This window comes from Phasianus colchicus, chromosome 8, assembly GCF_987193195.1.
Source record: "Phasianus colchicus chromosome 8, bPhaCol1.hap1.1, whole genome shotgun sequence".
In the NCBI taxonomy this organism is placed as follows: Eukaryota; Metazoa; Chordata; class Aves; order Galliformes; family Phasianidae; genus Phasianus; species Phasianus colchicus.
This window is the reverse complement of record NC_143443.1, coordinates 7,740,575-7,765,284: the sequence shown is the minus strand read 5'-3', so window position 1 is coordinate 7,765,284 and position 24,710 is coordinate 7,740,575. Positions and strand designations below refer to the sequence as shown.

The following is a 24,710-nucleotide window of genomic DNA, read 5'->3' as shown; positions in this document are numbered from 1 at the left end:
TTGAGACCAAGATATCGGGAGATGGAGGATGGAAGAGGCAGGTTAGTATTTCAACTAAGAGCATTCATTAGGCCCAATTATCTCTTTGGTCAGATAGAAGTATGTGTCATCTTCAAAGTTCAATACTTTTGTTCAGAAAGACACTTCATTACCATACAGAAATTGTCAGGTTATAAAGGAGAATATCTTTATCAATTAAAAGAAAAACAACATAACTCATGCTGTGTTCATGATTGGGGGTGTGTGTGTATGTACACATACATGTATGCACAAACTTACTCAATATAAGCTGCTTTTCAGGAGGTTACTCATAAATCATAGCTCAGAGTTTGGGGCACAATGTTTCTTTATCTTTTGGCTAAATATACAGTATAAATATAGCAAGCCTTGGCACGAAGTCACTGTTGATCTGGAACTCAATGACAGTGTCACTTGCAGTAGAAAGAAGAAACAAAAGACTGCATTTTCTTGAGGGATGAATACAGTAAAAACAAATAGCAGGAGACAGGTGACAAAAACGTATTCCCACTAGAAGAAAGAGTCTTACATTTTTTTTGCTCTAACATTTTGTTCATTTTAAAATAATAGGCTTGCAGTGAGGGTGCAGGCTGGTTTTAAAAAAAAACAAACAGGTTCATTGCATCTAAACATGATTTAAATCACAGATGTACTTAATGTTTATGGAAACTATGAAGGTTTTGTATAGACTATGTTTTTAAAAATGAAATTATAATTGAATTTTTTGCAATAGATGTAGAACTTAGAGGCATATAAGCTTTTTGTATCTTTAAGCATGTTAATAATGAGCGAAGTTGATGAATATCCAACTGTTATTTCTTTCTAAGCTCTGACCTGCCAGTTACTTTAAATGATGTCAAATATCAGAAGTTACTTCAGTTACGTTGGCATAACTTTATTCTAACACTTCAGAAATTCTAGCAGAACTGATACTATACGTTAATTCATGAAGCATAAGTCCTTGTACATACCACAATTTGCTCTATCAGAAAGTACTTCATATTTGTACTTAATGTAGTAGTTCATAAAGAATGGACACCAGAATGAACTAGGCAATACTGAGAGTGGAAATCAGCTATTGAGAGACCTCAGAAATATAAAAGCTGTATGCAAGTTATTGCAAGTTTAATCTCTGTTTAAAATAGCTAATAATCTTGCTAGATTTATGGTTTTCCTAATTAATATATTTGTAAGTATATCATTAATTGTATTCTTTCACAGATCTTATTGATTTGTTTCTTTCTACGTTTCTTGAAAATGGCCCATCCTGATGTAGTAATGAATTTATCTACGACCACAGTTTTCTGAAAGCAGCCTTAGGGTTTTTTTTTACCTATTCAAAGATAAACATGTACGTAAATGTGAGCTATGTAAATTTAGGTTCATTCTTCAAACTCATTTTGAAATCTGAGCAATTGAGATTTGATAGTTAGCTATCTGTTGCCCAGCCACCCTCTGTTACATAGTTGTTCTCCATGTAGCGTCCTGCTCAAAACTACATTCTGTAGTTTTATTATCTTTACAGTCAGTGATAACTTAGGGGGAACCATCATTTTCAGTTAGCTATCCTCAAGAGTAAAGTCTTCTGCAATTATTGACTGACAGAGGTAGATTGTGACATTTCTGGAAGGACTTTATTGGATCTCTTTTAATTAAATCACTTCCAGTCAATATGTGCCTATTCTTTAGTTGCGATGAAAAATAGAAGTAAAGCCTTGAAGAACATACTGAATATAAAGTTGCTTGAATTTAACGTTGGTGGAGAAAGCTTACAATGTGAGCATCCGTTGCTGCAATTGTCTGGCAGGTTTGCAGCCCTGTTTCAGTAATACTAAATACTTTTCCAAAATCAAGTTTACATGTCAAGCTTTTGGTTTATATTGACAAATTATTTGTCTTCTAGGACTGAAAAGGTGGTTTGCAGATGCTGAAAAGTAAAATCTGAGCAAATTTATTATAGAACTTCGAATTTAGATGAAGATGCTTGTAAAGGATTCTCACCCCTGAGATCAGTTCCTTAGCATCATCTTCTTAGTTTGAATGTTCTCCCATGCCCTGGAACAGTAAATATTGTGTAGTAAGAGCTGATTTCTTCCTTTGTCTCAGAGAAGTAATGATAAGATCAAGTGTTGCTTCCTAAAGTTTTATATAGGTTTATTCACGTCTCTTTTAAAACAACAGTGTGTGTGAGAGCACGTGTATTCTTGTCTGTTGCTATATTTCTTCTTCTGCACTTTGCCTGTCATTAGAATATTGTTCCAGCTCACTTCTCCAAAGCCTCCCTTGTAGGTTTGGTGAACCTTCATAATCATTTGGCTGCCTCTGTGTTCCGTTGTCATCTTTGAGTTTTATCTTCCACCTTGGCCTTAGATTTTTACTGTATGCTCTGACTCTGTAACTATTAATTCACACCCCCAGGTGCTGAAGCCTGGTCAGCGTGTGTTTATCTTCACATATAGCATAGGTTTCTATCATTGTCAAGCACTTCTCTACTGTTCACTTGCTTTTCTGTTATACAAAGGTTGCTCTGAAAGTAATGCTTCCTATTTATTTTCATGGAAACTACTACAGCTACAAAAAGCACAATAACACTTCTTGATAGAGCAAGTTCTCAGCTACAAAACTTTTTTTTTTTTTTCAACATAGTTACAGCCATTAGCTGTACATTTTGTCAGCAACAAACAAAAGCCTGCATGCCAAGCTCATAAAAGTCTGCACCAACAGAAGTGGTGCACTGTCTTACAGCTGCTATGGTAGCATTGTTGCTAAGAAAACGTTGCCCATGCAGTCCATCATTCATTGGTCTGACCAGATAGAAGTCAGGAGGCAACAAATCGAGACTATATGCTGGATGTGGTGGGACAGCCCAGCCAAGAATTGCAATGTTCTCCATGGTCTTCAAGCTGGTATGGGACCTGACTTTATCGTGTTGCAAGAGAAAGGTTACCACCTTCTCTGGCCTGACTCTGGAAATTTGAGCATTCAGCTTAGTGCCATAATGTAGTAGTCAGAATTGATGGTTTGTCTCTGTTTCAGGAAAATCCAAAAGGATTGCCCATTTTCCTATGGCAAATTATAGTGCAATTCCCTTTACTTGCTGAGGGCTGTGCCTGGAACGTTTTCTTTGAGTTTGCATGTCATCACTCCATAAACTGCTGTTTTGACTCCAACTTGAAATGGTGGCACCACATCTTGTCACCAGTAATCGTGATCCAGGGAAGTCATCTTTAGCCTCATATTTGTTCAGTAGGTTCTGAAAAACTTGCATATGCTGTTCTTTCAGTTCTTGTTGAAATGTACCACCTGGCCCCTCGTTGTGCTCACATCCACTGTCTCATCTCCATCAATATTAAGTAAGCATCAGTGAATGTGTGCCACTTGTTCCACATGAAGGAACTGAGTTGGTTGCTTCATTTGCACTTCCATGTCAGACACCATTCTGTCAGACTGCCCTTCTGCTGCCATCAGTTGCAAAACAACAACATGTAACAGAATATTATCAGGAAGGTTCAACCTCTACTGCCATGCCACCAACATCTGCATGTGACATAATGAAATCGGAGATAATGCTTCCAGAGCAGCCCTCCTAGTATTACTAATACATATACTTTGTTGGTAGCACAGAAAGTAACTGGACTAGGTAGTTACGTTGTACATCTTGCTTCTTGCTTTAAAGTAACACTGTTGCCCTGTGTAACATGCAGGAACTTACCCAGAAGTGGGCTGTTAAAGCTTTCATGGATGATTTTTGTGTAGTGAAAAACTACCATGTGGAACTTACTTCATACTTTCAAAATAATTGCTGCATGCAGGGGTTATTTATTTATATCTTCCTGCTGCTAGGCTAGCAAAAGGCAACTGATGCAAAAGCATTTGTTTTGCATTGATGCTTGAAGTATGTTGTATGTTCCTTTATGATGTATTCTCTTAAATTTATATGGGGCAGCTGGTAATGCTAGGTGAGACAGCAAAGATCTTATTAATTCTCAAAACCTCCAGACACATGGATCTTTCCTGCATTTTTTTGTGCAGCAGGAAAAATTTCTCTTAGTAGTAGTAGCTTTGAATATTGGTGTACCCTTGGAAAAAAAAAAAAGTTGCACTATTTGGCTGATAGCCTAAGACTACTATCATAGCAGTAGCTTAGAAATTTTTCTCTTCTTCTGCTATGGCAGAAGCATGTTATAGAATCATGAAGCTTGGAAGAGACCATTAAGATCATTTTGTCCAACCATTAGCCCATGTCCGCTAGCCATATCTCTCAGTGCCATCTGCCCTTTTCTTGAAAACCTCCAGGAGTGGTGACTCCCACCTCCCTGGGCAGCCTGTGTCAATGCAGCACCATTTTTTTCTGAGAATAAAATGTTCTTAATATCCAATTTGAACCTCCCCCTATTGCAACTTAGGGCCATTACCTCTCATCCTATTGCTAGTTACCTGGAAAAGGATGCTGACCCCCTTTTGTACTTGTCTAGAGTGATGAGATCTTCCCTGAGCTTCCTCTTCTCCAGACTAAAACAATCCCAGTTTCCTCAGTCGCTCCTCATAAGGCCTGTGCTCCAGATCCTTCTCTGGACACATTCCAGGGCCTCAATGTCTTTCTTGTAGTGAGGGGTCCAAAACTGAACATGAAAAGGTATTACCAGAGCTGAGTACAGGGAGACAATCCCTGCTTGTGCTGGCTGCAGTGTTTGACACAAGCCATGATGCCGTTGGCCTTTGTGGCCACCTGGGCACACTGCTGGCTGATGTTCAGATGGTTGTCAGCTAACACCCTCAGATCCTTGTCCTCTCTGCAACTTGTCAGCCTCTCTGCGTCACGCCTGGTGGTAGCAATGTATGAGGTTGTTGTGAGCAAAGTGCAGGACCCAGCACTTGGTCCTGTTAAAGCTCATGCAATTGGCTTCAGCCCAGCTATCCAGCTTGTCCAGATCGCTCTGTAGGGCCTTCCTACCCCCAGGCAGATCAACATTTCCTCTCAACTTGGTGTCATCTGCAAACTTCCTTAGGGTGTGCTCAATGCCCTCATCCAGGTCATCATTAAAGATATTGGACAGACCTCAATATGAACCCTGGGGAACACCACTCGTAACGAGTCACTAGCTGGATGTAACTCCATCCACCACCACTCTCTGGGCCCGACCCTCCAACCAGCTCTTTACCCAGCAAGGAGTGTATCTGTCTAAGCTACAGGCTGTCAGGTTCTTCAGGAGAATACTGTGGGAGGCAGTGCCAAAAGCTTTGCTGAGGTCTAGTTATACTACATGAACAGCCTTTGTCTCATCTACTAGGCAGGTCACCTGGTCATAGGAGATGAAGTTGGTCAAGCAGGACTTGCTTTCATGAATCTGTGCTGCCTAGACCTGATTTCCTGGCTATGCTGCATTTCCTTTTATTCACATGATGGGTTATTCCAAGGTTGAAGTCTCTTCATAGCACTGGGAAAGTCTGCTGGTAATTTTTTTGTTTTTTTTTTAAGATTTTTTTTTTTTTTTTTTTTTTTTTAGTATTTTTTACTAAAAATTAACAACAACAAACAGGTTTCCCAGTGCAGTTTGGTTTAAAATTTCACAAAGCTTTTAGCAGCAATCATACAATCTGTCAGGATCTATGGAAGCTATTCATCCTGTTCTGGTTTGAGTCGCTCTTACACTTTCACTCTTTTGTGGAGTTTCTTGTTTTGGCAGATAGGTAACATTCTGTATCACTTTTCTTTATAGGATGCTTTTGCTGTTGTTTTTGTTTGTTTGTTTGTGGTGTGTGTTGTTGTTGTTTTTTGCTGGTTCACTGTTTCAATATCTGGGAATTGAGAGGAATGGGATTCAAGTTCAGTGCCTCGATGCACGTAATAGCTGAGGGGGGAGGATCTGTTGAGGCTTCTGCCTAGCATTGAGGTGCAGGTGGGACGACTTGTATCACAGCTGCAGAACCTTGAAAAATCCAAACATCTTTAAGTTTACTTTTTAAAATAAAAATTTAGGTAAGTAACGTTCTCATCTTAATTCTACTATTGCTTGCTTGTGGATTTTAGAGACTTTCTGATAACTAAGCTTTCTTCCCTGCTTTTATTAGGAAGCTGCAGTTCTCTGTGTACTTTAAATATGTTCTGTAAGCTGAGGAGATGTAATTATTAGTGTGTATGCTTATTTTTCTTGAGTATCCAAATGTGTATTTCTCTAATAGAAGGAGATGAGTATGAGGCATTCTTTTTTTAAAGAAAAAGCTTTGTAAATTTCTTTGCTGGAGCTTTGTGTACTATTAAAAGAAAAGGCATCTTTTCGTAAGTCAGACTTAGTGTCAGATAACTATCTCTTAATGTAGTTTATGTTGAGGATTAGTATAATATTTATCACTTGTAAAATCAACGCAAGTTATAATACATTAATAAATCTCCAGCACTGTATTTCCTGTTCTTTATTTGATTCCACTGATGTTTATTTTTAATTACTTTTTTTGATGTACAATTAGGCAATGCTTTTGATTTTTTCAAATTGAGCTTTTATTTGAGACTTGTCCATATGGAGCAATGTAAACTTTGAAGTCTGCTGCCAGAGTAATAACTAGGTCTGCTTCTCAACTTGTAAGATGTTCCTTGGCATTTCTGAGAGGGGAACTGAGCCATGCCTGGAGAGCAGTTCAGTCTAGCAGGCAAGACACTAAAACGAGTGAATTGCCCGTTCTCCATTTACTACTTCAGTCAACCAATAATGATTAAATACCATGAAGAGTTACTGAGCAGACTGTATTTAGGGCTGTTCTTTGAAGTGTTAATATGGATGCCTAAAAGGTACTGGAATGTATCAAGACACCTAAATATTCCTTCACTTTTACAATAGTATCATAGCTATTAAGTAGCTCAGCTGGCTTGGTCTTAATCTCTCATTTTAGAGAGAAGAAGGAAGAGGATATAAAACTTTAGCCACTCTTCCTAATTTAATGCATTAAAATATCAAAGAAGTCTGAGGAGAAAAAAAATGCAGCAAAACAAAAAACAACCAACCAAAAAAAAAAAAAAAAAAAAAAAACCACCAACAAAAAAACACGTTACCAAGCTGAACAGTTCTCTACAAGATGAAACTGGTGAAACTGGCCTTTTTACTGTCTGGAGCCTGGACTATATTTAGAGAATGAAAGTCATTTTTTATTGTTCCTCCATGCTGACATTATGTAGGATGAAATGTGAGCAAACTGTATACAGATGGCTTGAAAAATGTAGTGTTGTTTTGTACAGTGCTGCGGATATCCAAAGCTTTTGTTCAAGTCTCATCAGTCAGGGATCAATTTGTTTTGTGCTTAGGAATATTTGTTCTTTAATACTAGTCTCGATGCAATATATCATATTGTTTTGTTGTACTGCTAGACTGAAACTAGTAATGTTTTTTCATGCGGTAGTGTAAAAATTTTGTGAACCCTAATGGTAACTGAGGGCAGACTGTGAGAACGTGGGAAGTAATCAGTATCTCCACCTAGATTTTAATCAGATAACAGTGAACTTTTTCCTGGTGATTTCTCTAAAGTAATTTTATATCTCAGCTTCTGAAGAAGAATGAAGAAGTCTCCTCTACTTTTTTCTTTATTTTCTGTTCTAGTTTAAGAGTACTCTACCTGGCAAGTTCTAAGACTTGATTTAGATGGATATGTTAAGTTACATCTTAACAGTAATGAAACTTGGAATAATGATGTATGAAATCTAATTAGATGTAGAAAAGTGGTGAGTTGGGGAAATGTTTAAACTTGCACTAGGATAAAAAGAAAAAAAGCAGACTGTTTATTTGTAGAAATCATGTAGTACTTAACAAACTTTGAAAAGAATCATGGAAGTAAAATACTATTTTATTTTTCAACCATGGCAATGTGATGAGTAACAGGCCAGAGAAACTAGAGAGGAGGGGCAAACTATTTTTCTGTTTCTTTTGAAGAGATGTTTGTTTAGATATGAAATTCCCACTATCTGAAGAAATAGCTGCAAATGGTTGCTGTTGCTGTCTGCTGGTTACTGGTAGTGGGAAGCAATGAAAAGCCTTACTCTTGGAAGCAGTGTTCCAGAACCCTTTAGTAACAGATTTTCCACTGGTAAACAGCGGAAGGGCTGTAAAGACTTAAAGCTGACTTGCTGAAATGGAACATCAAGAATATCCACTTTGAGAGGGCAGTTCCAACTTGAGTAGGCTTCTTTTAAAGGCATGGGTAGAAAGAAAAATATACGTGTAAAGTTGCTTCTTCTCTTGTCAATTCTGTGATGATCTGAAACATCTGGCAGGCAAATCTGCAAGTAATCAACATATACACAGTCAGAGTTTTCTGATCCTGTAGTAGGGGGCTCAAGCTCCTAAAGCAAAGTGCAAGGCAAGCAGGTCAGTGTCATGCCTCCTCTTTCACAAACAGTAATGCTATCAATGATGGTCTCAAAAGCACTGAGATTTACTGGGATTTTTTTTCTGATAAAGTCTTTTTATTATAAACAAAGCTGCTTGTTTTTCCAGAGGATCAGTGTTGTTAACCAGTGTACTAATTGGTAAGGCATTTAAAAAATATATTGAAGCCTTTAAAGAATAAAAAATTTAGCATGCATTTTCAACATGGAAAGTTCAGCTACTGTATTTCTTCCTGGAAAAAAAAAGCCCAACCAACTTTAACAGATTTGTGTGCATATATAATGAATAAAAATGGAGGTGTATTATAAGATTTCTGGCTAGGTTAGGGTATCACAATGCCATCGCTTCCTGTGGATTTCAGTAGAATCTCACATTTACCTCAACAAAATAGAAAAACTTGTAAATATATTGATGCCTTTCTGGGGGAAAACGGAAAAGAATGGTGTGGCTTTTTGGTGTCTTGTTTTTCCCTGTTCTCTTTTTTTATTATACTTCTCCCCCTCTCTCTTTCTGCACAGGGTGGGTATTCTGCTCCCTCCTTCTCTCCCTGGCAGGGCTCATTCCAGGGCATCCCTCGGACTGTTCCACCGCACCGCAGACAGAGTGAGTCTGTACTTCTCACTCATCTCCCTCACCGTGTTCCAGTAGAAGCTTCCCTTTGCACGCACTGTTCATCTTGTAGTATCCTCCTTTCTCAGGCAGATTTACAGGCATACACAACAGTCTGTGGCTAACCAAAATGCTTCCTTCAGCCAGCGTATAAGCAGCTACAACTTAGAGCTTTATAACGGTTACTGAATGCTGATCCACTTCAGCAGATCTTCAGGCAAACCGGAGTAGTCCCATGTTTCCAGTCTTGTCTTAACATAAATCTTGCTTGCTGCATTTTCCCTTTGTTTTTCATGGCCATAATATACTATCCCATTTGCATTTGTTCTGTTCGCTCCTAAGTCTGCATGTATGTGGATGTATTTACTTGAATATGTTGTGGACGTACACAAAAAAGATGTTGGTGACAATGTAGTTGTCATTGCCTCTCACAAGAATTTTTCTTAACTTTTCAGAATGGCTTTCCCGAAACTAGTATTTTTTTTTTCTCCTGGTGTTTCTTGTACAAATACTTCTAATACATTGAAGTGGCTGTTGCAAGACTTGCATGATTTGCTAACGTTGCTTTTGTGCTAGCTAAAGTGTGGGCTGATATAAGATGCTTTTGTTCTCTTGGCTTGGATCTGCAAAACAAAGACAATTGCTGATTTTAAAAATGTGTACTTACATAGATGTAGAGAAATGGTAAGTCTTATTTTGTGCTTTGGATTGCATTGTAAACAGATAATTGTTCAAAGAAATATAACTAGTTAATAAAGCAAAGTTATATTTTTTAAATTTACTGTAATTTGAAAATTACAGTGTTTGTATAGCAATGTCCAAGAGCGTATTTGGACGGGAAATGCAGTATAATTATGGAAAGAGTAAGATTTCCAGGGCTGGTGGAGATCTGAAGAGTAAGCTGCACCTTGGAAAACTAAGCTTACATTTATTTCAGTTTGAAATAATCCTGACAATTATTTCAACTGCAAGAAAAGAAAATCTTGTAAGATATCTCAAATTGTTTTTCAAATACTCTCTTGACGTTTGTTACAATATTCATTTAATCAACTCACCAGGAATGCACTCCCTGTTCCATAGGCTATTCTCTTTGCAATGGAAGGATATGCTTTGTTTGTGTGTTTGCCTGTGTGTAAATGTAGTGAATGTAGAGCTCCCAATGCTGATCATCACGTGTTCTGTTTCTGGCTAGAGGGCAACAGTAGCACAGCGTGGCTGGTGTGCTGGCCTATCAGCAGGGAATTGAAATTTGAAAGGATTGGTCTTAAATCCAAGGAGCATGTGAATACCACAGTTCTGGAACTTAGCAATCATAGAGCCAGAATTGACAGCAGTATCTGAGCTCCCACCTCTGTGTCAAGTCGTTTTTCTACTTTCTTGGTGGTTCTGAGCTCCCACTCTTTTTCCACCCACTGTAGCAGCCTCTTATTCAAGGATTCCACAGTGAACTTCCACTGCTAAAGCTGGTTGGATTTTAAGTATACATCTTACGCATTAGATCTATAAATGAATAGTTACTGGAGTTATCACTAGCATCTTTCTGCATCCTCCATACTGGGTTTTCTTTTAGTTTAGACAGATTTTAGGTCTTCTGTCTTTAATAAGGAATGCCAAAAGGAGGGAATTGAGTCAAGAGATGAGTTGGGTATCGCCACTGAGAATAGAAAAAATATTGCAGTTCTTTTGCAATAATATTGAGTTGGTGATGGGACCACAAAGCAGTGTTTTGGCAGTGTTTTCCATCTGGAGATAATTGGAATTCAGTCACTTGCATAGATTATGCACAAACTTGAACACTAGGATGTGGGAAGTTCTGTCCAAACATCAGGAAGCACTTCCTTACTGTACAGGTATTGGAGCACTGGCACAGGCTCCTCCTTGGTGATCTTTGGAAGCCTCCTGGATGTATCCCTTGGCACCCTGCTCTGGAGGCCTTTGCTGGAGCCAGAGTTGGGCCAGCACCCAGAGGGCCCTGCCAACCTTAGCCACTGTGAGATTCAGGATCCCAAGCCTAAGACAGTATCTGCACTTGTGAATGTTGCAAGTATTTGCTGTGTTATTGATAGATGATAGCTAGAATACTTAGAAATACTGTAGATCAGGAATATAAATCTGTAAACCGGTCATATATAGTTGTTTACTATAATTTTATGGCTGCTGGACAGCTAATTATAGAATCTTAGAATAGCCTGGGTTGAAAAGGACCACAATGCTCATCTAGTTTCAACCCCCTGCTATGTGCAGGGTCGCCAACCAGCAGACCAGGCTGCCCAGAGCCACATCCAGCCTGGCCTTGAATGCCTGCAGGGATGGGGCATCCACAACATCCTTGGGCAGCCTGTTCCAGTGCCTCACCACCCTCTGGGTGAAAAACTTCTTCCTAATATCTAACCTAAACCTCCCCTGTCACCAGTTTAAAACCATTCCCCCTTGTCCTTTCGCTATCCACCCTCGTAAACAGCCGTTCCCCCTTCTGTTTATATGTTCCCGTCAAGTATTGGAAAGCCACAGTGAGGTCTCCCCAGAGCCTTCTCTTCTCCAAGCTAAACAAGCCTTTCCTCATAGGAGAGGTGCTCCAGCCCTCTGATCGTCTTAGTGCCCTCATCTGGACCCGCTCCAAGAGCTGCACGTCCTTCCTGTGCTGGGGGCCCCAGGCCTGAATATAGTACTGCAGATGGGACCTCACAAAAGCTGAGTAGAGGGGGACAATCACCTCCCTTCTTAATTAAAAAGGCCACCCCTTTTTAATGCAGCCCAGAACACAGTTGGCCTTCCGGCTTGCAGGCGCGCATTGCTGCCTCGTCCAGCTTCTCATCCACCAGGTCCCCCAAGTCCTTCTCTGCAGGGCTGCTCTCAAGGAGATCTTCCCCCAGTTTGTATAAATATCTGGGATTGCCCTGACTCAATTGCAGCATCCTGCACTTGGCTTTCTTGAACCTCATTAGGTTTTCACGAGCCCACTTCTCCAGCCTGTCCAGGTCCCTCTGGATGGCTTCTTTTCCTTCCAATGTATCGGCTGCACTGCTCAGCTTGGTGTCATCTGCAGACTTGCTGAGGGTGCACTTGATGACATTGTCTTTGTCATTGGTGAAGATGTTGAAAAACACCAGTCCCAAGGCTGACCCTCTATGGGACACCACTTGTGACCAGTCTCCCCTGATCACATGGGCCCCTGCTGTCCGATATTGTAATACTTTTGTGCATACGCTTCTTCTGTAAGCACTGATTTCAAGGTTGGTGTGCTTACAGCCTGATTTGCCCTAAGATCCATCCATTCAAGGGTTTTTTTTTGTTTTTTTTTTTTGCCACGCTTTGGAATTACATGCAGGCTTTGTACTTCAAAGGAGAATAGTTTTGTAATATTTTGTTGCTTCAGCAGCCTTGGAGACAGTTCAGCATTCTATATTTCATAAACACTTTCCCAATAGCATGTGGGTTTTTTTTTAAGAATGAAACTGTTTGGTTTTGTAATAGTAACTCAGATGTGCTGAACTTCATTTTTTTTTTTAATGCTGCTTTATTTTTCTGTTGGTAATAGAATAGAATTTGATGACATAGCAAACTTTCTCCAATGCCATTCAAAACTTTTCTATTTGTATCCTAGAGTTTTAACAATGCATCTCTAGAAATACTACATTTTCAATAAGCCAACTACAAATTGTTGTTATAATACAAGAATATAATATCAGTGTATCTCAGCACCTAGCCCTACCTACTTTTTCTACAGAAATAGAGATGAAAGCCATGCTTTTGCTCACCTGAAGCTCTGTAGTTGTCTACATTTGTTTAATAAGCACTTTGTGGGAAAAGTTTTTAGAGCTTTTGTATATAAGAATTACAAATAAAGGTAATGAAAGTAGTTTTAGCAGAATTTCCATGGTAAATATATGAATTTGTTGACCAATTTAGTTTCTTGGTAGGGTGTGTTATGTCTTGATATTAACAGAACAAATTTGCTTCAGAGAATTAACTTGGATGTTCTATGACTCTCACATTAAGAGTGATAAATTATTACATATGTCCTGGACAGACTGCATTATTGTCCTTTAATCTCTCACAACACAAATAAAAACATATAGTGTGCAGTTACATGAAGAAATGTCCTTTAAGAAAGCTCCCTTCTCCCTGGTTGGGTAGTTGGATGTTTGGAGCACAGTGGAAATGTTTCTTGTACCTAATCAGTTACATTTGCAATCAAAGCTTAATTCTGTATGGTCATACTTTTCTGTTAGTTGCCCATGTATCTGAATTTGTGGATGAAAAACCTGCCTTGATGTACTGTGTTATTTTTAGCAATTCTTTTTTGTTTTTTTTACAAAGTTCTGCTTATACACACGCTATGCAGAAGAATCCATGCTATGCCACATTATTATTTTATTACCTCACACAGTGGTGAATGATAGTTTGAAGAAAGGGGAGAGATTCAATTTGTTATGTCTCATAGTTTGATGTCATATTCCATCCTACCAAATGCCATTTTATGATGCTGGAACACAGGTTTTATACAGCTAACTGGAAGAGAAAGGGGGAAAAAATCAAAATATTGTTAAATGCTACAGATTTAAGGTGTGAAATCTTGATGGTAGAAAATGACAGCTTTTCCATGTAGCCTTCCAGCAAGGCTGCATTTTCAGATGAAGGTCTGTGAAATGACAGCTTATCCTGTGCAATGGCAGTGAAATGTGATGTCAGAAAATGAAACATACGTGTGGTGGAGTTTTTGTTCCTCCCCACTCCTTTTCCAAAAAGAAGACACATCAGTTTGGAGTCTCTTCAGGCTCATGAGTGAGTTGCAAGGAAGATGGGTGCAGTCAACAAGGTTGGAATATGTAACACAGTTGAACTTATTTCATTGTTAGGTATCTAGTATATATGTGTTTGGATGCAGATACTTTTGATGTATGTGCTTATGATCATACACAAATGCTGGTTAATATTCTGAAAGGTATTTGAAGTGTAAGAGATTAAATGTGTTAAAAGACTTAACAGTGTTAAAAGAGCAGAGGTATTCCATGCGGATTTTGCTGTAAACATGGTTTGTGCTGCATTACTTGAACACTATTGCTGTCTTTGTTTCTCGAAGATGGATGAAAAACTAATGTGGGATGTGCTAATTGCAATTTAAATGATGAAAAGTTGCAGTTCTGTCATGGCAATTGCTCAATGTTTTGTCTTGGTCCTCTGACATCATTGTCCTTGTCTTTTTCTTGTCTCTGCTTTCCCATTATGCCATTGGCAAGGAGTTGAGAAGTTAGTCCATTACTTCTGTGATAAAGCGTGGTACAGTACAACTTCAGATTTTTTCCATCTCCTCCTCACGCATTTTATTGTTATTCTCTTGCCCTATGCATGATGCATGTCTATTGGAGATGTGCATGCAGTTTTTATTCCTCACTCCTTCATTTCCTTTGTTTCTCAAAATACTGCAGGGAGAAAATGTCTATATTTAGTTCTGCAGAGATACTGTATGGGGAGTTGAGATGGATATTCAGGTTAGAGAAACAGAGTAACCAAAGCAAAAAATGAAGGGAATTTTAAAGTAGAGAGAGTGCAGTGCCCGTAACTGTTATGACTACACTGACATAACTGCTTATCAGTATAACATACTTATTTACATCTTTATTAGCTTGCTATTGGAGAACTATCTCAGTGGTTCAGTACCTTTATACTAATGGTAAACCTCTTCGTGGATATTGTTGGCATTTTTCAATATATTATCAGAGAAACAAGGAAAAATCCCTGAGGCTGATGTGATAGGAACTCTGAGCGATCTTGATTGGTGCATCAATATATCCAAGTACTTGAAGCTCTTGCCACTACAGAAAACTCCATTTCTTCATCTTGCAATGTGTTCACAAAGCATTTTGTCTGCTGTACTTTCTGAGGAGAACTAACTGATACCAGAAATGAGTTTAAGCATTAAACTTTACATTCCAAGAACATCAGAAAGGAATGTAGGTGTTTTTGTCTCCCTGGATTTTTTTCTTTGGACAAAAGAAGAAATCTTAGCATGACGGTCTCCACCAAGTCATGGTCCATCTCTCCTTGAAATACTGTCTAATGTGCTTTTAAAGCAAGACAGATGACAAATTTTTAAGAGTTCTATGAACTAAAGTATTACTCATAGGAGGGGAAATGCTTTGTTATCTTTCTATTCTTCCTCCTTGTGGTAGATTTCACCAAGCAGTAGTCCTTCTACTGGCTTCTAGACTAATAGCTTAGCCATAATTTGTTAAAACCCTATGAACTTGCATGTTTTAGAAGTGTTTTTCTACTTTCACTGTCATATTAGATGTGTAGCAACTTGAGATAATCTGTATTTCTGATAACTGACCAGTCTTTGAGTAAGTGGAAATACAAAGTTAGGAAATAGTGCAATATTTTAAAAATAAACCTGGCAAAAGGTGATACAATGTCTTTAGTGCCATCTTCATAATTTTGGGCATGTAGCTGTCTCCTGTTTGAATGATGAACTTTATGGATCTTAAGTTGCTTATACCCTTTCAGATTGTGAAAGGTAACAAGGGAAGTACGCATTTGACTATTTTTCTACATAAAGCATTAAATACAAAATGGTCCAGATTGAAAACTCTAAATATTACCTCTTCTATTGTCAAAAACCTTGAAATAACAACATTATCAAAGGCTTGTTTCTTCGTTATTTGTGTTTCTATTTCTTTTTCAACAAATTAATTTTTCTGATTAGTATAACTAGCATAATTAGTTTCTAAGTTTGGATTTGTAGTGTCAGGAAAAACTTGCATTTTTTAAGACTGGCCTTTAGAAGCCCTTTTTAGGAGAAAGGAAAGGCTTTGGTGCTGTGTACATATTTGAACTCAACATAATGTTACTTGCTATAAACAAATTTTTTTTGCTTCATTAGATGAGGAAATCAGTTAAGTATTTGTACAGCAATAATATGTGCCTTGCTTTGATTTCTGTGCACGTTTTTAGCAGTTTTTTTTAGTAGGTGTGCTCTCAAAACAATAACCATGTTAAATGGTTAACATCTCATAAGCTGGAAGGATAATAATTTCTGTAACCCGTTCCAGAAACTCTGAAAAACAGCATTAATACCTGTAGATATCTTAAACAAAGCTGTAACTTTTAAAATTTTGAATTACTTGTTTTCGGTACTTCCTGTAAGATTGCTTGCTTAAGAAGGATGGTTCTGCATTTGACAGCACTCAGAAAAAATAGGTTGTTATGGAATAGTACAGTAATTCTAGAGGAAGGTTTTTATACTCATCTGATGACAATTTTAAATCCTCCTTCCCACCCAAAAAATCAATTGTATTCAGACTATTCAGACTGTTCAACATGTTTCTCACTTCATGTGTTGATGTCACTGGTCCAACTTAGATGTTGCCTTTTCTTACAAGTAGGACTGGTATATTTTAAGTGGATAAAGGTGGCTAGCAAATTGGAATTTGATCAAAAAACCTCAGTACTTCTCTTATTACCATGAATTTTTCTCATTATGATGACTGAGGATTCTGTTTGCAGCAATAATATTACAAGATTGAAGATGAAAATTTAAAGAATCCTGAAATGTGCTCTTGTTCTAGAAATATTATAGCATTTTAGCATGCACAGATATCACTATAGTCTCTCTGCTAACTCTGAGAGGAGCAAAAAGACCGAACAAATAATGTTTCACATTTTGAAGCTGAGAATAATAATTCAAGAGACTGCCTGAAGTGATAGCTGTACTCAAATCCCTTAAGACAAATGTTGCTTCTTTTACGCTGACTGTATTTTACTTGTAAACAAATGCTTTAAGCGTGTTGACTATGTGCTTACAAACTGTAATTTGGTCGGCATTCAAGTAGTTTCAGCAAATGTCATGGACTAGCTTGTTGCAGTTGAGTTCCTTTATAAAGAAAATGAGAAAATCAGCCAAACTTGAAGCTTGTTAAAAAGTATAGTTTAAGTTCTAATTGGTTTTGGGGTCTGCCATGCATTGCAGACTTCAGTAATTCTTCCAAGACCTGTGTACAAGTTTAAGGTTTAGTTTGTGTTTGTACAAGGTCTTTTTACAGGAATGAACAAAGAAAACATGCAAATAATAGAATTGTATAATCATGGAACAGCTCAGATTGGAAGGGACCTCAGAGATCATGTCGTTTCAACACATTGCCATTTGTTGCCAGGTCTGAATGTGCTGCAGAATTTCTCAGTGGTTCAGACAGTGAGGTCACCTCAGACATGGAATAGCTATAATTTTTCTTTTTTTTTTCCACTTTTTTTCTGATTTCAGTGTTTCTGTCTCCTAACCACTACTAGTGCAGAAATTGCAGTAGCCGCAATGCAGTTCATAGCCAAAGGTGGAAGAAGTATGAGAGAGAAGTGTCAGATTGACACTGGACAGGGAGACACAGCAGGGTTAATGCAATGTGTGGAGGCTGCAGCGTGCAGCAGTGGAGGACTATAGCTAAAGCCAATTGATATACAATGGAAAAGGCCCTGCCAGCAACCTGAGCGAGCTTCTCTCATTTACAGGCACTACTGGTGAATATTAGCATGGTTATTTACTATGGATAAAAAGTATCGGGAGGGATACTGACTGAATTGAAGATCCCCAGAGCTTACCCTGTGCATAACATTTTGTCTACATAGTCAGGTGGGAGTCTGAGGTAGGCAGAGGAAGAGTAATATGCAACAAAACTGTGAAGTAATAGGAGAGCTGTGGTGTATGTATTTGGTGGAGACAAAACCTGCTTATTCATACATTTCAGAGCCTGATGAAGAAACTCAGAATTCTCACAGTAATTTGCCCTCCACAGGTATTTTCTTGACAGTTGGTAGTTAGAAGCAAGCTTAAACTTGTACACCGTAATTTAAATTGAAGCACTGCTGTCATCCATAAAAATGACCTGTCCTTTTTGGACTTCACTTTGTGATCCAGAAGTACTGAAGAAGTGAAAGAAGTGAAGAAGTAGTACTGGCAATTCTCTTGTCCAGTACTGAAATGTCTCTTCTGGCAAAATATGTCTTTGTTGTGTTATTTTTCCCTCTTTGGTGATTAGTGTAGCAGTATGTGATCTCTAGCTTCACATGTACTTTGTTATACTATTTTATTGAAGATCATTTCTTTACCAGCCCATCTGAATTCACATCAAGATAAAGCAGTTTGCTACATCCATTCTGTCACCTAACTATAGCATACCTGTATCCAATTTTCTGGCATCAGTTATGCAAAGAAAACGTGCTGTAAATTCATTGACTTCCCCTCCTTTGTGCTTGCTCAGTCCCCAGCGATGGTATTTTGTGAACTTCTGCTGCCCTTGGGCCGTCCTCTCCCTGTCCTGGATTTCACCCAGCAAGGGGGCTTATCTCTATTCACGATGAAAGAAAGATGCAGTGTCAGAAAACTGGATGAGAACTATAAAGGGACACCTTCCTCATGTTTATAGCTATGTAGTATAATTCCCTGGACTTCACTGGGGTTGTTTCTGCTTACTGTTCTGCATGTGAAGGAAATCAGAAGTAAACCACTCTCCAGTACAGGGAAACCTTAATGCAAATGAATATATTTTATATAAACTCCTTTCCTGTGTGTACAGTATGTAGCAACAGTGGAAGCTTTGGGGTAGCTAACTTGAGTACGCAGCGTATAGGAACTAAAAGATGGATAGTCTGATAGCTGTTGATTTGTTTAAGGATTCAAATCAGAATTTGGACAGCGTTCTTGTGTTACTGTTAGGATGTCCTGCAGACTTAAGGCAAAACCATCAACCAAGTCTTTTTTATGTTTCTTACTTTACACTGATTTTTTTTTGTCTTTATTATTGTGTATTTCAGTACTGGTTTAACTTTTTCCACCTGAGTTACGAATCACATTTGTACATGTCCCATAAACCATCCTATTTTACCAAAGAAAAATCTTTTACTTTTATAAAAGATATACAGCTGTTACCAAGCATCCAGTCAGCATATTTGGGGTTCAGAATGTTATCTGGTGCTTTCTTTGCCTAACATATTACTGCATTCTTTTTTCTTTACAGCCTCAAGTACTACAGCCTTCCAGCAGCCTTCCCAGTTCCACAGACCTCGTCCAGGGAAAACTAATAAAAATGCCACATATCGAGGCCCCCAGTGAATATTCTAAACATGGTGTGCATGAAAATGGCAATCATCAGAATCAAAATGCTGCAGATATATCTCTGAGAAATAGCCTGAATGATGTAAACGCTTCAGTGAACACACAATTAAGCATAAAAGATGAGAATACATTGTATTTGGAAAATGTGAAAAATAAATATAGTGAAGATCCTGGGGAGGTGGCTAGTGATAAAAAAGGTATGTTACTATCTTGTTCTCGTCTTCAGACCTCTACACGAATTGATGCTAGAGAGGTGCGGACTGAGGTAGCTGTGAAAGGTCAATCCTCATTCATGTACCAGGCTTCTCGGCCAAAGACTTCAAGAATTGCAAAGCCCCCAACTGCTTTAGTGCCTCCTACAATGGCCGTACTCGCAAGGTCTGCAAATCATTCCGCTGCTTCCAAGGAACCTGAGCTTCTACCGTCAAGTAGTTCGACTCAACTACAGCCTACGTCTGGTCCAGATGACCTGAAGGGTAAACAGAGTCAGAAAGCGTCCAAACTTCGCCCACCAACTATATCCTTTGTTAAATCTAAGCAAGTGAGCAGTCAGAAATCCACGTCGGTGTCTCAAGAGCCTCAAAGCACCAGTTTGAAAACTAACATCCCAAAGCCACAAGTACAGAGAAAGGAAAATGTGCAAACACAGAACACCGCTTTGCATTCTGGGGACAGCTTGCCCTCTAATCGGCATTCCCGCCTCCCTAAACCAAAGACACATTGAGGACATACCTATGTCTCACTGGGTGATGTCATATGTTAAATTGCTTCCTCTGTATTGATGGCCATTGAGGCTGTTTCATCTACAGCCTGAGTGAAAAGCAAAAAGAGCATTTTTCCTTTAGTGTTTGCATATTCTGGTTTTTTGTTCTGAAGCTCATGTTACGAGCTGTGCAGCAGTTCTTGAGAGTGTTAAATTATACTGTAATTCTGTATTAATGATTGTATTGCACAGTGATCTTAGTACTGAAGCCTGGTGGCCACAAATACCAGAATGCTGCACTATGTATTCCAGGAGGGCAGAAATTATATCTTACCTCTGTTAACTTGAGTAATTAGACAATGAAATTACTATTCAGTTTAACTTCTTGGTTCTGAGGACTCGTTAGGTTAGAATGGTAGAAAGTTAGAATTATCAGCAGATGTTTTATTGGCCATAATTCTGACTCTGTATTTCAGAGGCCTATGCAAAAATCCTCGTATTTATCAGTATCTGAAGACTGACATATTTAATGTTATTTAATCGGATGGGTTGAGTGGTTTGTGTTGTTTTTGATGTAATCTGAAGTTGTTCTGTTCTTTATTTATCTAGTTTTCACTCTTCACAGACAACAGATTTCACATGGTGAAATGGATCTTCTCTCTTAAACAGCATCATTTGTTATGATATTGTGGTATGTTTTTATTGTGTAATAGACACATTACTGGGTAGACTCTCAAAATGTAGTGCTAAGGATATTTGTGCAAAACCTTGCAATGCAGGCTCTTATGAATTGGTAAGTAAGGAGCCCAGGGGAATTAGGGGTCCATAACACCTACGTTGAGGTTGCACAACATGCATTTTAATGGATATATTTTAACTTTTATTGTACTGTTTGTATTTATTGATTTCTGTTTAATATTGAAAGACTCTGAAGTACCTGACTTGAAAATGTTTGCACAAATTTTGCCATATGTATAAGGATTTGAAACTATTTTACGTAATAAAACTTGTATTAAAAAAGCAACTATTTTTAAATAATAATAAATTAACCCAATTTATTTGTCCTTATCCAGAGCTGGTACTCTAAGAGTTTTTCAGAGATGTGCATTTTCTTTTGGGAGTTTTTCTGTAATTTTTTTTTTTGTAATTATTCAAGAAGTGCATGATAACTGGCAAGGAGCATTTTGGGGGAAATAAAAAAAAATCAACGTTCTTTGGCTTTATAATAGGGTAAGTTACTTTTTTTTTTAAAGTGGTGTGGAAATGTGCCCATCATGGTGCAACTATGGGACCATAACACATGAGCTGTGAGTTGAATATATGCATATCCAGTCACGTGTTCTGGAAACTTAATGTGATGTCCCATCTGCTATTCTCCTTTTTCCCTTCACTGAATAGTAGATGTTAATGTTTGGGTTTTTTTTTTTTTTTTCTATTCTTGAATTGTTTTTAAGATAAGCAGTAGAAGGCTATTACAATTCACTTAAAATCTGTTTGTGTACAGCATATAATGACAGAAAAATGAAATACGGTAAAAGTTTGTTCTAGGCTTTGGCCTTAGGACATGGACATATTGCAGTATTTTCTTTGAGAAAATGAAGTGAATGGGCATAGACATTTCATAAATATTTTCTACAATTATGTTGTGTAATATCAGCCCTTTAACTCAGGATATCCTTATGGATACCTTGGTTGGATGGGTAGATGGAGAAAATGCATGCAATTGGAATTTCTCAGTACATAATGAGTGTCCCCCAAAGGTTTGGATTCATCATGCTGTAAATTCTTCTGACTGTCAAAGTAGTATTAAAATGAGAGGTTTGGAGGAGGAAGGAGTTAGGAGTAGCTTACATTCCAAACTGCTTCTAAGAATCTGAAGTAAGAGACCTACAGGACTTCCCGGTAATTGAAGGGGCTATGTTGAAAAGAATGTAACCAAGAAGTAATGAGTAACAGTAACTGCTGTAGTTGATATAAGATGAAAATAGATGCAACTCAAGATTGCTGTTACAAATAATCTCCAGGAAAAAAAAGAGTTTTTCTTGCAGAGCATTGAATTAGATGGCCTTCAGTGTAAACGTCTACTTTTGATAATGATTTTTTGAATATTTCCCAAATGAGCTCCTGGCGGCTAACTTTGTTACTCAAGAGTTGAAAAACTGCCAAGGGAATGGTCAGGTTCCCAGTTTGTTTTCTGGTCCGTATAGATTTCTGCGGAAGGTTTTTATGTTCACTTTCCTTGAAGAGAGGCTGATTTTATTTTTGGTTGTATATGGTTTTTATGTAAGAAATAATAATTCTTTTCACTTAATGCAACTGATGGATACTTCACCATGAATTTTGTTGCTTCTTATTCTGGAATTGTCACCAGTCTGGTTTAGTGATGTTAAAGTTTTTATGTTTACATTTAAAAGAACAGATAATCCATCTGACTGCACCTTTACTGAAAACTTGGGAACGAAGCAGAGGGATTACTTGGGTTTTCATAATACAGAAGGTGGCTCTTTGTTTTATTTTCAGAAGAACAAAAATACATTATTCGGTGGTTTTTCTTCCCTGTTAAAGGAGCATAAATTGATTATACGTTTTGATGTTAATAAATAGCACTTCTCCATTTTGTTCTGGAAGATTAGAGAGACATTGAGCTGGAGAAGCTGGGATTTGCTCACGGATGAGACAATGCTAGTCTGAATTGTTTGTATTCAGCTGCTAACCTCACATCCCTGTGAAGTATTTTAGCTCTTCTGACTTTTCCCAGGGAAGGCTCTGTTGCATGTATAGTAAGTCCAGAGTATGAGCAAAGCCTGTCAGTAGATGGGCGAGGGGGAAGAGTAGCAGTGAAGTGAAGTTTGAAGGCTCACTTCGGTGAAGGACAGGAGCTGGGGGGGAGACAGGTAAGAGGGTGTTGTGTACAGCTTGTAGAATGGGATTAAGTAAGTATTTTCAGGTAATTTATCTACCTTATGGAAGGTGCAGATATATAATCAGTACTTGTGCAGATTGTTCTACATGCATAAATTATTTTATATCTTTAAATTTTTGGTTTTTTAGATTATTGCATTTTTTAATGTCTTATTCTTTTGTGCAGTATTCACAGAAGTATTAAAACTACTGTTCAGTATGTGTGTACAGAGGCAATTACATGTTTTAACAAGTGAATAAACACAAAAGAAAAAACAGAATTGCACTTTAAATGAGCTTTATTGCTTGGAGTTGTGCCTAAAATAATCTAGATGCCTCCTGCTGTGTATGGCTTTTGTTTGAAACTAATTTCCCTGCTAGCGTTACTGTTTCCAAGATATCTTCACATCACTTTCACAAAATTGATATGCACTCTAGCATGTTTGAAAATAGTCATGTAGTGTACTGAGTTTTTGTTGTGCAATGGCTTTAAATTTTCTGTGGAGTTTTAACACTGCTGAAGCAGCAATTTACCTTCCGCTTCCCTGAAGCCAACACTTCATTTTGCCAATCAAGGCCAAAGGCAACATTTTCTTAGGACTAGCATAGCCCTTTAAAAAAAAAAAAAAAATTGTCCCAGCATATCTTTTTGTTGGGGAAAAAAAATAAAAAGTGCAATACTGACTGGTAGAATTCCTGCAAATGATCACAATAGCCCTGAAAATCCAAAATTGCACTGAATTTTTCGTGTAGTGCTGAGAAAGGTGGGTTCTTTAGACTCACTGCTGTGAGAGTCGAAGTTAGATGTAGCAACTAGACTGCACCATAGCTCAGTAAAATTTACTTCATCCTCTATCTAAATGCCCATTTGTTGTAATGATGCTGGAATACTGGTTACCATTTGCGTGATTTACTTGGTTTGCATGTCACAACCATATGCACATTCTATTCTAAAATGTCATATTGGGTAGGTTGCATGTTGCGGGGGGGAGAAGTATTTGTTTTTGCACAGCACATAATCCTCTTATTGTGGACGTTTTCTTGCCATTCATAATGGCATTCTGTTCTTGAATTGGGCTTCCGTAACTATTCCTTATCTTGTTATAGTGGCTTTTTCTGAGCAGAGTGGATTTAATACATGATTCTGGTGGTAGGCCTCAGTATACTGATCTTAACAACGCTATTGAGGAAATTCAGTCACTGTTGTGGGAAAGCTTCTAGCTGCCTACTCAACTATAAAAGCATCATAATAAAAAAAAAACTGTATAATTCCAGTGTCAATGAAATCTTAAATTCAGTACTAGCTAAAACAAGAGGTACCCTTAACTATATCTGCTTTGTTGGTTTTGTTGTTTTTCTTTTTTTACCCAGGCCAGAGTAAATATTGTATATTGGGATTTGCTTGTAAAGTTGATTTAAAACCCTGTATGTAAAAATTCCTTCCTCAATGTTGCTCTAGTGAATAAAAATAAAAGTCATAATTCTAATCAGTCACTATTTCTCCTGACTGTTCACTTCATATATATATATATATATTTTTAAGCTCTGTCATTGAGTGTACAGAATTATGAGATGGAAAGGGAAGTTTGGGAGTGGTGGCAGTGGTGGGAGATTCTTTAAGCTTACAATTGTTTTCTCATGAACTTGTCTTTCTTCAACAGACTTGCAGCTTTTTTCCTCTGACTTAAAGCGTGAGAGCATTTAAAAACAGGTAAAAGGCATAGAAAAGCTATGAACAAGGACTGATGTGGTTAGTTGATGAAGGTATGTTATTTAAATTCTAATGCACAGTTGAGGAGAGCAAATGGTCAATTGTAGTTTTATTGTGTTAACTAAATTGATCTCGTGATAATAACTTTGAGGAAGTTGCATATGGCTTCAAATGTAAAATATGAACCTTCCTCATCTGAGGCCCATAAAGCTGATTATGTACTGGTGGATCCTCCTCCCTTGTTTCTGCTGGGTTAGCCTGCTTTTCATTGCTTGATGAACAACACTG

The 24,710-nt window shown here is 37.9% G+C and overlaps 1 protein-coding gene across 9 annotated transcripts in view; it reads left to right on the top strand.

Annotated features, from left to right (window-relative positions):
* CCSER2 (coiled-coil serine rich protein 2) overlaps positions 1 to 24,199 on the top strand; it is a 160,424-nt gene extending 136,225 nt beyond the window's left edge. For 7 of the 9 annotated variants that reach the window (XM_090144818.1, XM_090144816.1, XM_090144815.1 and 4 more), the window contains one exon: positions 19,010 to 24,199. In XM_090144818.1, coding sequence (XP_090000944.1) covers positions 19,010 to 19,831 — 822 coding nt within the window. In that variant the 3' untranslated portion in view covers positions 19,832 to 24,199. Of the gene's footprint in view, positions 1 to 8,911; positions 8,997 to 14,242; positions 14,283 to 19,009 lie in introns of all 9 variants that reach the window. The other 2 variants (XM_090144821.1, XM_090144822.1) reach the window with 2 other exon arrangements.
* The last annotated feature ends 511 nt before the right edge of the window (positions 24,200 to 24,710 follow it).